We start from the raw sequence: 15,201 nt of genomic DNA, 5'->3' as shown, positions 1-15,201 counted from the left end.
TTCTTTGGATCTGCCTTTTCTTACGAAACTGAAAAAGCTTGTCTCCTCTTGCGAAACCAAAGAAGCTTACAATATTCTGAAAGTAAGTTCTTCTTCTTTCTCTTTAATCGCTACTTTACTCTACCACTCTTTATTTCCTTCCTCTGTTTGGATAATCTTTGATTGCAAAGTCTAAACCTTCAAAAGCAGAGGTTGTTGATTCTTGTTATGGGGTTTGTCCTTTGTTTATGGTCTTTGTGTTGTCTTTTTGTCGATTGTAAAATATTAGGGTTAAGGTTCGGTTTTTGAATTTTTGAAAGTAAGCTCTTCTTCTTCTATTTATTCACTACTTCACTCCACCATTTTTTATTTCCTTCCTATGTTTGGATAATCTTTGATTTTGAATTTTAGGGTTAGGGTTTAGACTTCAAAAGCACAAGTTGTCGATTGTTGTTATGGAGTTTGTTCTTTGTTTATGGTCCTTGTGTTGTGTTTGTTTGAACTTCCAAATCAGTTTATTGTTCGTACTTATTTTGTGGTCCTCAGAATCTGAGTTTTATATATGTGTGTACTTGTGTTAATCTGAATTTTGTGTATGTTTTGTAGATGACTGAAGAGAACAATGACATGGAGTCGCCGCTTCAACATGAGTACGCTTAAGATGTTCACACTGGTAAGACTCATAAAGCACATGTCACTGCTTCTGCTAAACCACCAAGACCACAAAATAAGTATGCTAAAAGAGCACCAATATGGCAGAATTTTCTAGAAAAGGATGATGTTGCTGCTAAGAGCTTATGTAAGTAATGTGCTACAGAGATTAGTTGTGATTCAAAAACAGGTGGGACTAGTCCGATGATAGGCCACTTATAAGGAAAAACATAAGGTGTTAAGTGGTGATAGTAATGGGAATTTGAAGGTTTATCAAGTTTGATCCGTTGATGTTTAGGAGAGCAGTTAATGAAATGATTGTTGTTAATGAATTACCATTTTCATTTGTGGAATCTGAGGGTTGGAAACGTTCTGTTTCAATGGCTTACCTTTTTACAAGACAATTTCGAGAAGGACGTGTACAAGAGACATTGTTGCACTCTATTTGGAAGAGAAATCAGCTTTGAAGAATCTGTTTGCTGTGGAGAAACAAAGGGTTTCTCTGGCTACATATATATGGACTTCTCCTACAACCTCCTGCAACTATATGGTGATCACAGCACACTGGATTAATGTTCAATGGGAAATGCAGAAAAGGATCATTAGTTTTAAGGTTGTTACAGATCACAAAGGCGATACCATCGCAAAGTAGTTGATGGATTGCATAGAAGAATGGGGGATTGGAAAGGTTTTTAGAGTGATTGTTGATAATACAAAGAATAATGACAAGGCATTCGACATTTTCGTAGATGCGTTAAGGCTGAGAGGAGGAGAAGCACTTGTAAGAGATGGTGAATTTCTACACATGCGTTGTTGTGCATACATACTGAATCTGATTGTCGGCGACAGTTTAACGAAGGAAAATCCTAGTATTGTTGTTATAAGGAATGCAGTCAAGTATATGAGGTCATCCTTCAATAGGCTTAGATCATTTGCAATGAGGTGTGAAACATGAAAGGTATGTAGAGGCAGCTTCCCATTAAATGTTGTCACACGCTGGAACTCAACTTATTTGATTCTGACTACTGCTATGAAGCTGAGGGTTGCTTTTGAGAAAATGGAAACTGAAGATAAGTTATACTGTGAATACTTTGAGGAAATAGAAAAGAAGACAAAAGAAAAAAAGATTGGACCACCAACTTCATCTGATTGAGACGAAGCTTCAAGATTGGTAAATTTTTTGAAAGTATTCTATAAGTCTACTTTGACATTCTCAGCTTCTAAGTCGGTAACTTCTACATAGTTTTACAATGAGATTGTCGAGATTGAGAGGAATCTCAGCTCTAAGTGCTCTATTCCTGATAAGGAGATCCGAAAGCAAGCTTATATCATGAGGCAAAACTTCGAGAAAGTATTGGGACATATTTCATAACATGAATTCTCTAGTGATTGTGGTCAGTGCCTTTGTTCCTTGCAACAAAATGGAGTTTGCTTCCCTCTGATTGGATAAAATCTATGGTAAGTGTAATACTCCTGACTTTGACCTAGTATATGGACGGAGGGCCGTGAACGTAGATGTGCGGCCGAGACTTGGAAGCTTTTTCGAAAAGAAAAATTCGAAGGAGCCATCAGTGAACCAAGCCTTATCTGCAATATTGCTCGAAGAAAAATGGTTGAATTGATTTTATATCAAACCATGAGCAAGTTAAAGATTTTTATCGGCTACCGGCAATTATCGAGAAGGGAAAGACCGACTATTAGTGGCAATGGGCATTAAGGCTACGGAAAGATGATAAGTGCTCACTCAAAGGACATGATCGAGTGTTTACTAAAGGTTATGAAGTTGGCTATCAAGGGTTAAAAAATTTGGTCGACGGAAAGATCAATTGTAGCGAGAAAACTAGTTTTACCGAGAAGGAGCTGTTATGGCCGAGACAAGCGAGCGATGATTGAACGGTTTTGCATACGGAGACAACAAGGTTAGTAAGTGGTTAAGGACAAGCCACATTACATGAGTTGATCTATAAACTGCTTTCGCGGCTGCTTTGTCGTAGAGGTGCTTGTGGTGCAAGTAGGTGTGTCACCAGCTGGGAGTGTGTCGTCCATATGGTGCCACACGTTTGGATAAGCTTGGCGTGTGCTAAGCGTAAATTGGTGCAAGCCTTAGTTTGGATAAGAATGAAAGTGGATAATGATAAGCTTTTGGATAATGCTTATCCACCACCTTGTGCTTGCCTTAGCTTGGGAGCTAAGACTCCTCTCCCTATATATAAGCCACGAAATTATAGCTTAGTTATTAGCTTTCCACCAAAATCCCACCCTTAGAATAGTTAGATCGTTAGTTAGTTCGAAAAGCTTACGGAGACGAGTCGGGTAGAAGTTGGTCGAGTTGAGAGTCGTGGTCGGGTTTTCCGTTAAGTAAGTCCTGCCCTTAGTCTCTTATTCTTTTTAGAATATTTTTCTAAGTTTTTGGTTCGGTCCGAAGCTTAGATTCATCCTTGGAGAAAGCTATTCAGATCGAGATCAATAGGCGGGCAAGGGAAGAATGTTGTTTTCTCGACGTTAAGGCCAAGGTGAGTACCAAAGCATGTGTAGTAGCACATGACTAGGATATTATTTTATGTATGGGTTTAGATTGAGGTTGCGTGTTTATACTTGTGGATGATAGTTAGATCTACGTCTTCGTGTTAGATTTATTTTGGTTGGTTTAGATCTAGCATCTTTGCTTGATCTATTTTCATTTTGTGAAGTGTATGTGAGGTTTAGGAACTATACTTTGTATAGTTTTGAGATCTATTTAGTGTTGTGAAATTGCTTTTGCAATTTTATGAAGTTAGGCTATCGTTGGTATAGTCGTTATGCTGCTTGGTTGTTCATGGTCAATAATCGGTATTTATTGGCATGATAACTGGGTGTTGTGTGTGTGTGTAGTTGTTAAATTGTTTCATTGATTGTTTGTTTGTTTGGTTGATTGTTTGTTTGTTTGTTTGATTGATTGATTGTTGTTAGTTAGTCTTGTTGTTGCTTGACTGAGTTTTGTGTTAGTAGATCTTGTTGCGAGTATTACTGACTGTATGTCAGGCTCATATTAAGTAGTGTGGTATTAGTCATTTCTCTGGCTAGTGTGTGGCGAGGTCGTGATTGTCCCAGCGGCTCGGAGCGGTTCGCTACCACCGGGCACTACTTGAAGAAATAGTATATTTTGTCGTAAGGGAATAGGTCCCTTGTACACAGTTTTGGGGAAGGGATGTGATCCTTCTAGCCTTTGTGGCTAAGGGTCAGAAGACATTGCCTTGTGGGAAATCAGAATCACATTATTAGTAGTAAAGGCCTTTAGGATTGGTAGTGAGTAGTGTGATCGTTGTGGTGCCATTTGGTTTGTGTTAGTTAGCTTCCGCTGTGAATACTCTGTATTGAGTATGATTGCTTGTTTAAACTTGATTTTGTGTTGTGTGCTTGATTGTTGATTGGGGGATTGGGTTTGGGGTTGTTGTTTGGTTAGATCCCGGACTCACTGAGTAATCTTAGATTACTCAAGATTCTACTTTTGTTTTTTTCAGATAACCATAGTTGGGAAATCTTTGGGAAAGCACGGACGTTGGACACCGGTGTAGAGTTTGTTGCCTTTGTAAAGAAATATTTGTAAAACTAGATTTATTGTTGTTGACTCGAATTTGGCCTTAGGCTCTTGGATCCCAATCCCTTGTAAGTGGTTTCAACGATTTAAATTAATAAAATGTGATTTTTATTAAAAGCCTTGTGTTCTACTCGATATTAGTCTTGTACGGACTAACACAACTATCGGACATGGTACGGGTTGACAAGCTTTAGGCCGTGTACAAGAGGAACGATACCCGCAGATGGACTGACTAAGGTATTAGATTCGTTTTAATAACCTTGGTTGGATCGTCTATGGGCATCACAAGTAACGCGTCTGATTCGTTCTTAGTCCTAGAACGGTTCGGGGGTGTTACAGTAAGAACATAGTAGACAATAAGCAACTTCAGGCTTTAGTTTCAAGTGCAATGAAGAGGTTTTTTGAAGATCATAGTCTCAGGCGAGTCAACCAGTAGACCATGTAGCTCGTACAAATTCTGCGCCTACTGTCATGTGTAACATTTCAGACGATAAAGATTGTGAGCTGATGGAGTCACTTAATAGTCAGTTGGTTGGCTGTAAGAGAAGTGAAGATGGCTGCAATGAGTTGCAAGTCTATTTGACAGAGAAACTGAGGCAAGTGTTGAAAATAGTTTGGGGTTGCCTTTTGATGTTCCCAGTTGGTGGAGGTGCAATAGGTCAAATTTTCCAATGTTGTCAGAACTTGCTGGAGATGTTCTAGCAATTCAAGTCTCAATAGTAGCTTCGGAGTCAACTTTTAGCACAAGTGGCCAAGTGTTAGACTCTTATAAGAGTTCCTTAACTCCTTACATGGTGGAGGTTTTGATATGTACACAACAATGGCTAAGGTGTTCATATAATTCAGAAGCACACAAGTAGCAAACTTGGTGTAAATGTTGGAAGAGGTTAAGTTCTTGAAATCTCTTGGTAAATATTATTTTTAAAAATCTTGTTTGTAATTTATCTCTATTTTCTTGTGTAGATTCTCGGAATTCAGTGCCAGCTCCTCCATGATTCTGCAAAGTATGGTACGTAGGTGTTTAATTTTGTGTATGTTTACTTGTGTCTTGCATTTTTAAGGTTTATTCTTGTTTCTGATTATGTATTTGATTTACATTGTTAAGTTTATGTGTGATTTTGTTTCTTTATTATATTTGTAAAGTCTTTTGTTATGGTTTTCATTGTGCATAGGAAGCTGATATTTAGACTACTTTTGGATGCCGATTGGCAGCCTTAACAAAGAACTGGACATATTTGACTTTGAAGCCTTTTGATTACTTTTTGTTTTGGATTTTCATGTTTTGTGTAAATTCTAAAACTCTATGATAGTTACAAACTATTGAAGCATGTCTATACTTATGTAATGTACTTGATGTAATGCTACATTAAACTTGATACAATGCTAGCTAACCAGCTCCACTAATATGTAATGGTTCCTAGATGAGAGGCAACAAGGTTTTTGGTATTCTTACTTGTTTTTTTTTTCTTTTCTCTTTTAGACATGTTGATTTCAGGTTAAATTACCCGAAATATGAATATTTTCAGCTATACTTGGAAGATAATACAAATCAGGTATCTAAACCGATAAACTGAGTATCGATCGAATCCGAACCGAAATTGATTTCGGTTCAATTCGATGAAATTTTTCATAACCCAAATTTCCTGAAAACTGATTAACTCGACCATATTAACCCGAACAAACCGTTTGTCCAAGACTAATATTTATTTCGTTAGTCTTTTAATGGTAAAAAAAGATTTGATTTAGTGATTATTATCAGATCTGTCATATATAGTGACAAACATTATCACCATTCACCAATGCCATTTTCTGTTCACTTTTTTCCCGCCTGCCACACAGTTATTATCAAATGACCATTATACCCTTTATCTTTTGTTATTCAAAATTATTATTATTATCTTATTTGTTTCTGAGACATAAAGGAACAAAGGTCTCTCTCCTCATAACTCTCGATTTTTTTCTCTTTTTACCGACTTTTCATCTTCTTCTTCTTTAATATTAAACTGTCATCTGAATTTTCCATTTTTCTGAGTTCTCCTGCAGTCATGAAGTCAATTCTACTACGTTTGAATCCTCCGACTGCTCCACCTCCGTCCGCTCCACCTCCGTCCGTCGTTGCAGGCGAAACACTTGAGACGAGTTCCTGAGTCGAGACCTTCGTCTTGTCCGCTTCCCTCCTCCATAGCAGTCAAAACCGCTAGGTCTAGTTCTAGAGTTCTTCTATCTGACAATAGGCAAGCAAAATCGTAGGTCTGCAGATGCGGTGGACCAGATCCAGCTGCCCAGATCTGGTGGACCAGATCCAGCTGCCCATATCTAGTGGACCAGATCTAGCCGCCCAGGTTTTTGTCTATCCCTATTATGTCTTTCGTTCTTTTGAGTAGAGTATATCTGTTTGGTCATGATAACAATAAATCTTGTCCACACTATAGGTTTGCAGATCCCATATCCGGTGGACCAGATCCAGCCGACCACGTTTTTGTCCACCGCTATCAAATTTTTCCACATTGCAGGATCCGCTGTCTGATGGACTAGGTCCAGCCTACCAGGTTTTTGTCCACCACTATCATGTCTTTCGTTCTCTTGAGTTGGACCATATCCATTTGGTCAAGTTTTGTGTCCATCGCTAACAAAAAATGTGTCTACACTACAGGTATGTAAATCCAATGCACCACATCTGTTAGCCAAATTTTTTGTCCACCACTATTATATCCTTCATCTCTTGAGTTGACCATAGTTAAGGTTTGGTCTCACGATTTGTGGACTAAAAATACAGACCAACAACAAAGGACAACAACAAAGACTAAATTGTGAACTAAAAATACAAAACATCAAATTGTGGACTAAAAATATATATGAAAAAAAGAATTATGTCTATAGTTAATATTGTCCATCGTATAAACTGTAATATCTTATATTAAACAATTAATCACTAGCTTATTTCTCCTTCTTTATTATAAGAATAAATTTATCTTTTTATTTATATGAAAAATGATAAATTTCATAAGAAAAATTAAAACTGGTATTTTTAACAACTTTTGTTTTAAGCATTTCTGGCTAATTTCCCTTTGATTTACTACACGAAATAGATGTAAACAGTGTACTTGGTTTCTTCACTTTCGTCGTTGTCATCGATATCCATATTTTAGTTTGCCACGTGGTTTTGGTTGGAACGGACAAGTTTAGTAGGACTATAATACTATATAACAGAATAACCAAGGTAAGCAAGAATATTATATACTGGGAATCAAATTGCGTGTCCGCGTTTAAAATTTTCTCCAAAATATAGTAAACTAATTCAGGTGTGCGGTTGGAAATTTCCGAGGAGTTTTGGTAGAGCAATAGAGTTGCATTAACTAATAATACTAGTATTTGTAATATTGATCCCGACAAGTACATTTATAGACTGAAGAATGATGAAACCTTACAACTTTGGCCTTTCAATGTGGGACTAAATGTGTATGATTTATTGTTTTTTCTTTCGTTCTGTTGTGATTATTAATTATTTTTATTTTTATAAAAATTTTATAAACTGAGGGTTTTTAATATATTACAAAAGTTTGTTTAACCGCCCTAGGGGAAGTATAGATTGAACCAGAGGAAGGTAGGATATGGGTATGATACAATCAACATATTTATAACATATTCTCTTTAATTGTATACTTACAAAAAATTATGCCTAAAACATACGGTTCATGCTTCCATCTAAACATAACAATATATATATATATATATATATATATATATAACATATTCTATTTAATTGTATATATAAAAAATATTCTTAAAACAATAAAACAAAAAAAAATGGCCTTGACACTAGAATGATTGATGTCTAAAGTATTATTTGGCCGAACGGAGTTTTGCAGGTTGCATGTAAGAGCGAATTCAACGTTGATTTTTAACCGATTCTAAAATCGAAACACATTAATAATGCTAAAATCGATTCTAAGTTAAACATTTTCAGAATTGTTTAGGATCGTATATTTGTTGATCTGTCATTGGTGGGAGAAATTAACAAAAACAAAAACAAAATTCACAAAGATTTTTTCTTCTTTCTTTCGTTTCTTTCTACCTCCTTCTTTGTGATTTTCTTCTGAAGTCTCAATCCGTCGAATTGAGAGAAGAGATGTGTCGGAAATCGGTTTCTAATCCGCCGTTATCACCATCCAAGCGACGCCGGTGACAACTTCGGTCTGATTCCTCAACCGCAAACACCAATCGGAAGTTAAAGAAATCAATGAGTTTGGTTCAAGGACGCTCCAATCTTGTCCCCATGGTACGCATATCTCTGATTTGAAGTGTAGATCTTTACTATTTTCTGAATTGAGAGTAGAAATTAGAAAATTAGGGTTTACTGATTTGGGAGTTTACTAGTAAAATTAGGGTTCAGGATGTGAGTTTGTTTGATTAATATTAGGTGTTTGTCAATTGGGTCTTTCGATTAGGTGTTTGATTTTAGCAAGTTCAGGATGTGATTTTCATCTCTTCCTCTACTTCTTCTTCGATTACTTTGTTTAAAATTGATTAAGACCCGAACAATGAAGTCGTTGCCTTTGCCAAAAGAACTGTTAAAGACTTGAAACTTCCCTCTGCATTTATCACTCATATTGCCCAATCTATTCAGGTTTTTTCTAAACTAGATCAACACTTTACACCGGTTACTTAAGTTTCTCTCTTCTGCTATGTTTTTGTTGTTAAGCTCTTTCACTTGTCATAGAGATGGATGATATATTGAGCATTTTGGGTTACCACTTAGTCTTATGTTAGTTCTAGAATCGACTTATTGTTTCTAAATCTTTAGGTTTAACTCAAGAAGAGGCCTGATTATAGCATTGTACCATGAGTTGTATTATCCTTAGGATTACATTGTGTGATGTTTTTGCTTCAGTTATGCTTTATTTTGTTTTTATTCAATCAAATCCTTTAACGCTCTATTAAGGTAAGCTGCTAACTTTCTTGTTGCAAGAAGTTTCCTGCGCAGCAATGCAAAAAAACGTGTAATGCATGTAAGCATCCAAATCAAGTTGCTCATTCCTTGGAGGATCTCATGACCAATGCCTCTCGAAGACACAATTCTTCTCGAATTTTCATCACCAGGTTTTGCCTTTAACCGCATCTAAATATGCGTCGCAAGGTATATACAAAGTCTAATTGAACTTTGTACCCTTTCTTTTGCAAGCTCGAACAAAATGACCAATGAGGGACAGTACTCCGAGTTTTGGAATCGTAATGAAGATGGAAGCAATTCCGATGAGGAAATTTCAGATTCAGATGGTAACTCACTTGCTTGATATATAAGCGCATGCATATCCAATCTTTTCGGTTAAACTTCTTGTAGCTTTTAAATATCTAACTCACATGTTGATTCATCTACATTCAGATGCCAATGAGGCTGCCAAGAGCCTAGCAGGACCTAAACTATCAAAAAAATTGGGACTAGACGAGAAACTGGTTTTACTAGTAAGTTGAGCAAGTTGTAATCGTTTGTTTAGAAATCTCTCTGCTTACATTGGTCATTTTCCTGGTTTGTGAGTCTTGGAGCATACCATTTTTGAGTGGTCAACAAACCAAATTGTACTTGACATATTACAATTTTCAAAAAAAAAAAAAAAAATATTTAAGAAACCAAAATTAGAATCTACCATTGGAGCATACCATTTTACAGTTTTTAAAAAAATTTTAACTTCATTATTTCTAATTATTATAATTAAAAGCATACTTAAAATCTTTTTTTAACACTCCACCATTGAACTTGCTCTAACAGAACTGCTTGTTAGGTAAAAATATAGTCTAAAGGAAATACAAAAACCTTATTATAGAAAGAAAAAAAAGGAGAGAGATATCCACATTCCTTATAATCACAATATTCAAAGATTCTAGTACTAGTACAGTTTGTAATTTGATCTTCTTGAAAATGGATGAATGCGTACAAAATGATACTCCATACATGCTAGCGAAAATGTCGCGAGAGCAGATGCACTTTATCATCAAGAAAAGACATGAGCTTCACACACTTGACACACTTGACAAAAGAGAGTTCCATCGTGCTTTGGGATCTCATAGAAAAAGGAGAACTAGTGTGACAATTAGGGTAGCCATCCTAATCGAAAGTGTATGAATGTTACACCATAAAGGAATTGTGAGGATTTTTGGTGAGTGAAAAAAAAGAGTGGTGTATATATAGATGTTGTTATGTAAGTGATCTGGATAGTTTATATATAGATGAGGATCAAATCACAAAAGTGTGATGTTGTTACACAAACACTGCCACTTCATCTAAGAAATAGTATCAATGACGGAAGTTCCCTCCTAAAATTCGTCTTCATAAATGCCATAATCAATCCTAAATGAATAGAAGCTTCAAGCTAAAAAAAGAAACCCCATTATCTCTCTGACACTAGTATCAAGGCTCTTTCTCCATTAACCTTCTCTGATGCCGGTGTTGTTCTTAACAGCCAGCGTCAGGATTTTCTCTTTCACGCTCTCTCTTATTGCACCTCCTAAGTTCCTTCTTTTAATATTTTCCATTTATATTTTGGTTACGCTTTCCCCTGATTTTCTCAGATCCCGACAAAACTTCAACAGACAGTGATGAAGGGTGAAAGAGTTTACCGGTGAACCCTATCCCCTTCTCTCTACATGCTTCATCAGGGTTACCGGATATACAGTTAGACACTATGCATAACCTCCGAGCTGGGTGTCTGTTCACCCATGGGAAGCCTCTTGTTGGGCAACGAGTTTAGCAGGCAAACTCCTATGTGGACCAGCAGCTGCAACTCTTCTGATGGAAACGTCGACGGCACACGACACCTCTTTTTCATAGCAACAGGGCATCCTTCCAAACATGGTATATTCTTGTGGATTTCCGTTTCAACCTTTTTCAGCACCCATGGTTGGCTCTTGCTGAAGCTTTGCCTCCCAGAGATGCAATATTACCTACAACTCTCTTCTCCATCTCCGGACCGCCGCCGCCGCTGCTCGCTCACTCCAGCTTGGTCAACCAGCAAGAAAGTAGGGTTTCAGCAAGTTAAGTCAGGTCACACTTTTTTGAACTTTAGCAAAACCCATTAGCAAGTTTTCTTTGATATTTTGATTGTAAGGACCGAAGTCTACAATCTATATCGACATCCTTGTTTGGGATACGCGAATGTCAATTCTAAACCCTGATTCAAAGCAATTATCATCTAAGCTCTAGGCTATTGGGAATTATGCTTCTAGTTTCTAGCCACGCCAAGGGGTTGAGGAATAACGACATTATGACCCCGGTCTCAAGGACTAGTGGTTACCAAAACTTCCTCAATCTTCTGCTGGGATTGACAAAGGTTCCAAGAGAGCTATGAGGAAAAGGCCTTTTTTGTTATCTCACTTTGTTTTGTTGTATTGTTTGGGATTCTAAAATCTCTATTTCCGTACCTGGTTTGAAATGAGATCAAGTCTTTGTTCACATGTGATCTACTGTTTGTCTTTTTTTTTTTAATTTCTTTTTTCCTTAGAACTGTTTTAATATATAGTATTCTTAGTTTAACACACAAAAAATATTGCAGTCTTCTATAAGTCATTTCTATTATTAAATTATTTTACAATGGAAACAATATTATAGAATCTGATGAATGTTGGAACGAAATAATTAATTAGCGCTTACCGTAAAGAGATGTCCGGTTCCGACTGTTGAACAATAATGGTGTATATATATTGATTGGTATGAGACAGATTTTTTGATGACTTTTCTAACTTTCTTTGGAATTTATTTTCGAATAAGTCTATTTCCATCCGTTCGCTCGAAATTATTGAGACAATCCAATAACCATTTAGAATAGAATAATTGGTAGTTGGGTCTCCCAGTTATAACGAAGTGCAGAGTCAAACAAACAAATTCTCGAGCATTAACAAAAACAAGAAACTGAATCTGTAAAAGGTACACGTCCAAAAAAAAAAAAACTATAAACGCTTACTTTAGGATATATGTCGCTTCAATTTTTGAATGGATTATATATATATATATATATATATATATATATATATATGTAAATTAATAAACCATCAACTACATGATTTCATAGAAATTAATGATCAAAATGTTATCTATCATTTCCCTCCGTATCATTTAGTTAATATACGTCTGAAGACTCATGAGTCATGCTCAGGGGCTGTCTCTTGGTTGGTTGGTAAAGCTAACTAACGTTGGCTAATGGCTTTGGGTGAAAGAATCTTATATTCAAAAAGTCTCTAACAAAAAAATGAAATCTTGAATTCAAACAAAACATCTAAACAAAATATCTTAAGTGAAGCAACCCGAGCCATATCCAAAGAAAAACCAAAGAAAAAAAAACTAAAATTTATATATACTTCTTTTTTGACTAACTGGAATATGAACAAAAACCAAAAACATTAATCTGTTCTATTTTGGATATCATTATATATAATAATGTTAAAAACGAAAATTTTTAACCGAACAGAAATCTGGATTATATACACCATTATATATCAATTGTTAGAATATTTAAAATTCATAAACGATTAAGGGGCTCAAAAGGAAAAAAAAACTTTATATACAAAAATAAACTATTTAAGTTGCATTCTTTTCGTATGACTAGTTGAAATCCAAAGTAAATTTTCTTCTAATTTTTTGGTATGATCCAAATCAACTAAATTTGGTTTTATTATATAGTACAATACATAGTATTTAAAATCTGCAGTCTTTAAAGAAACAGTGTTTGTCACAATAAAACAGTAACCAGTACATTATCTATCTTTAATTAAGTAGTACATACATACGTTGTAATCTTGACTAGTAACGCAGCCAGCTATAATATATATAACAAAGAGGACGTCAATGATGGTTATAATGTAAATCAATGTGCACCACAAGTGCTTCTCCAAACAACCAATAATAACATAACACCAAAAAGAAAAACAATTGAGATGGCGGCACCCTCCTCATCTCCCAACGTCAAAGAAGGACCACAAGTGTTCATCAATTTTCGGGGAGCAGAGCTACGTAAAACTTTCATCTCCCATCTCGAAAGTGCCTTGAAACGCATCGGTATCAACGCTTATATAGACAGTAACGAGCCAGCGGGCGAGAATCTTCATAAACTTTTTGAAAGGATTGAGGAGTCGAATGTCGCGCTGGCGATCTTGTCCAGCAGGTACACGGAGTCAAATTGGTGCTTGAAAGAGCTTGTGAAGATAATGGAATGCGTGGAGCAAGATAACCTATGGGTTATTCCCATTTTTTACAAGCTGGATCCAGGCACGGTGAAAGGACTTGATGGAGACTTCGGTATTCAGCTATGGGATCTGTGGAGGAAGACGGGTCGTAACCGAGATGACCGGATTCTTAAGTGGGATGCAGCTTTGCAGGGAGTTACAAGCAAGTTTGGCTTGGTGTGGGAAACTAGCCGGTAATTAACCAACTTAAATTATTACTTTATAGACTTAATTCATATATATAATCATATCTATATATATTAGGGTTTGATATTTTTTATTAAGGTATATGGTAATTTTTACAGGTTTACTGGCATTAATTGAGTGATCAGTAGAGGAACCTTGTGAATTTGTCATCCAGTTCAAACAAATTTCTCCTGTTAACGTTTTTTTTTTTTTTTTTGTTAGAACTAAAAATAACGTCTGGGAATGATTAAAATTAGAAAGAAAGAAATAAATACAAATAAGTATATAGCAACGTGCCAACGTCTATAGAAAAAAAAAAGATCAAGGCAATATTATTGTTTGACTTGGCTTACACAGTTTACATTCCACCAATTATACAATGCAAGAGCCTCACTGGACACTGGGGTTTCCCACTTTGTTTCTATGCAGTAACGACGCTGCTTTCGTAGATGATATCATTACACATGTTCAGAATGTCTTATCCAAAGATTTATTACTGAGGGAAGAAAACACTAAACCCCGAAGAAGAGGAGCAAAGTATTGGAAAATATTTCCGATATTATTTCTTGTAACATATTTGTATATATCTAGAGTTTCCACATCTTGTATTTTGCCAATTCAGTTAGATTAATTTGATGTACAATGCAAATTTTTCTATCACTTCCACAAAACTCTCTCATATGGAAGTGATATGAGATGGGTGATGAATCCTCTCAACTTACCTGAGGAGGAAGGACTATCAACACTACCCAAAAACTCCAAGATCAAGGATTACGGTTGGAGGATGAGGTAACCATGGTCGTGGTGGCTGCGGTGGTGGGAGATGATTGATCCAAAAATAGCTAGAGGATTAACTTTCCACTAGTTCCATCTTTCTCTCCTTTTAGAATATGCTTCAATGTATGATCTCTCCTTATTTAACTTTCAAAACCTATATGATCTACAAATTACTTTTTAATGCATTTTAATTGAAAGCCTTTTATCAAAAAAAAAAAAAAATACTCTGATATGGTATAGAGCTAAATGCAAATTTCTTTGATTTTCATTACTTGATTTTTATTTTTATTTTTTTCTCTCCATGTGTAATGATATCATGGTTAGCTTAGCTCCATTCAGATAAATAAATCTTGATGTAAAAAAGTTTCTATAATAATTATTTTTTAAAGAGAAAAAAAAATGGCATAGTTAGCTTAGCTCCATTCAGATAAATAAGTTGTGGTCTTTCATTATGTATAACACTACCAGTCCGAACAAAGGTTAATTATTTGATGATCCCTAAGTAGGTTCCAATACTTTTATTAAAGTGTAGTTCTATCCAGCTTTCAAAATTTCCCGCTTTTCAATTTTGCTTATATATTAAACACTATAGTAAATTGTATATAGAAACGAACTCTGTCCATACGCATGCAATAATTAGTTGATAAGTAAAGTCGTGAGGCAAGTGATGCAATTCCATGCAAAAAGAGGTTTCGAAATATAAATTTCGAAAGGTAAAGAAGTAAAAGTATCATATAATTTTATCAATGGAGAAAATGAAATAAAGAATCTTTCCAGTTGATGTCTCTATCAAAGAAACCAAATGATTATTCCAAAAT

At 35.7% G+C, this 15,201-nt stretch overlaps 1 protein-coding gene across 2 annotated transcripts; it reads left to right on the top strand.

The window, feature by feature from the left end:
• The first annotated feature begins 13,058 nt into the window (after positions 1-13,058).
• LOC104760383 (protein PHLOEM PROTEIN 2-LIKE A8-like) lies at positions 13,059-14,266 on the top strand. Of its 2 annotated transcripts, none has more exons than XM_010483303.3 (2): positions 13,059-13,614; positions 14,036-14,266. In XM_010483303.3, exons 1-2 carry the CDS (start codon positions 13,133-13,135, stop codon positions 14,235-14,237), a joined length of 684 nt encoding a protein of 227 aa, XP_010481605.1. In that variant the 5' UTR covers positions 13,059-13,132; the 3' UTR covers positions 14,238-14,266. The 2 variants fall into 2 exon arrangements, with proteins under 2 accessions (XP_010481605.1, XP_010481606.1); XM_010483304.3 differs by having other exon boundaries at positions 13,726-14,266.
• The last annotated feature ends 935 nt before the right edge of the window (positions 14,267-15,201 follow it).

The sequence above is a fragment of the Camelina sativa genome, chromosome 18, assembly GCF_030686135.1.
Source record: "Camelina sativa cultivar CO46 ecotype springtype chromosome 18, ASM3068613v1".
NCBI lineage: Eukaryota > Viridiplantae > Streptophyta > Magnoliopsida > Brassicales > Brassicaceae > Camelina > Camelina sativa.
Note: the sequence above shows the minus strand (reverse complement) of the source record. Positions and strands in the feature narration are given on the sequence as shown.

Excerpts from the sequence above, each read along its gene's own strand:
- LOC104760383 (XM_010483303.3), top strand. The coding sequence starts at position 13,133 with ATGGCGGCACCCTCCTCATCTCCCAACGTCAAAGAAGGACCACAAGTG. Across the intron at positions 13,615-14,035 it reads TTGGTGTGGGAAACTAGCCG|TAACGACGCTGCTTTCGTAG; the intron begins GTAATTAACCAA and ends GTTTCTATGCAG.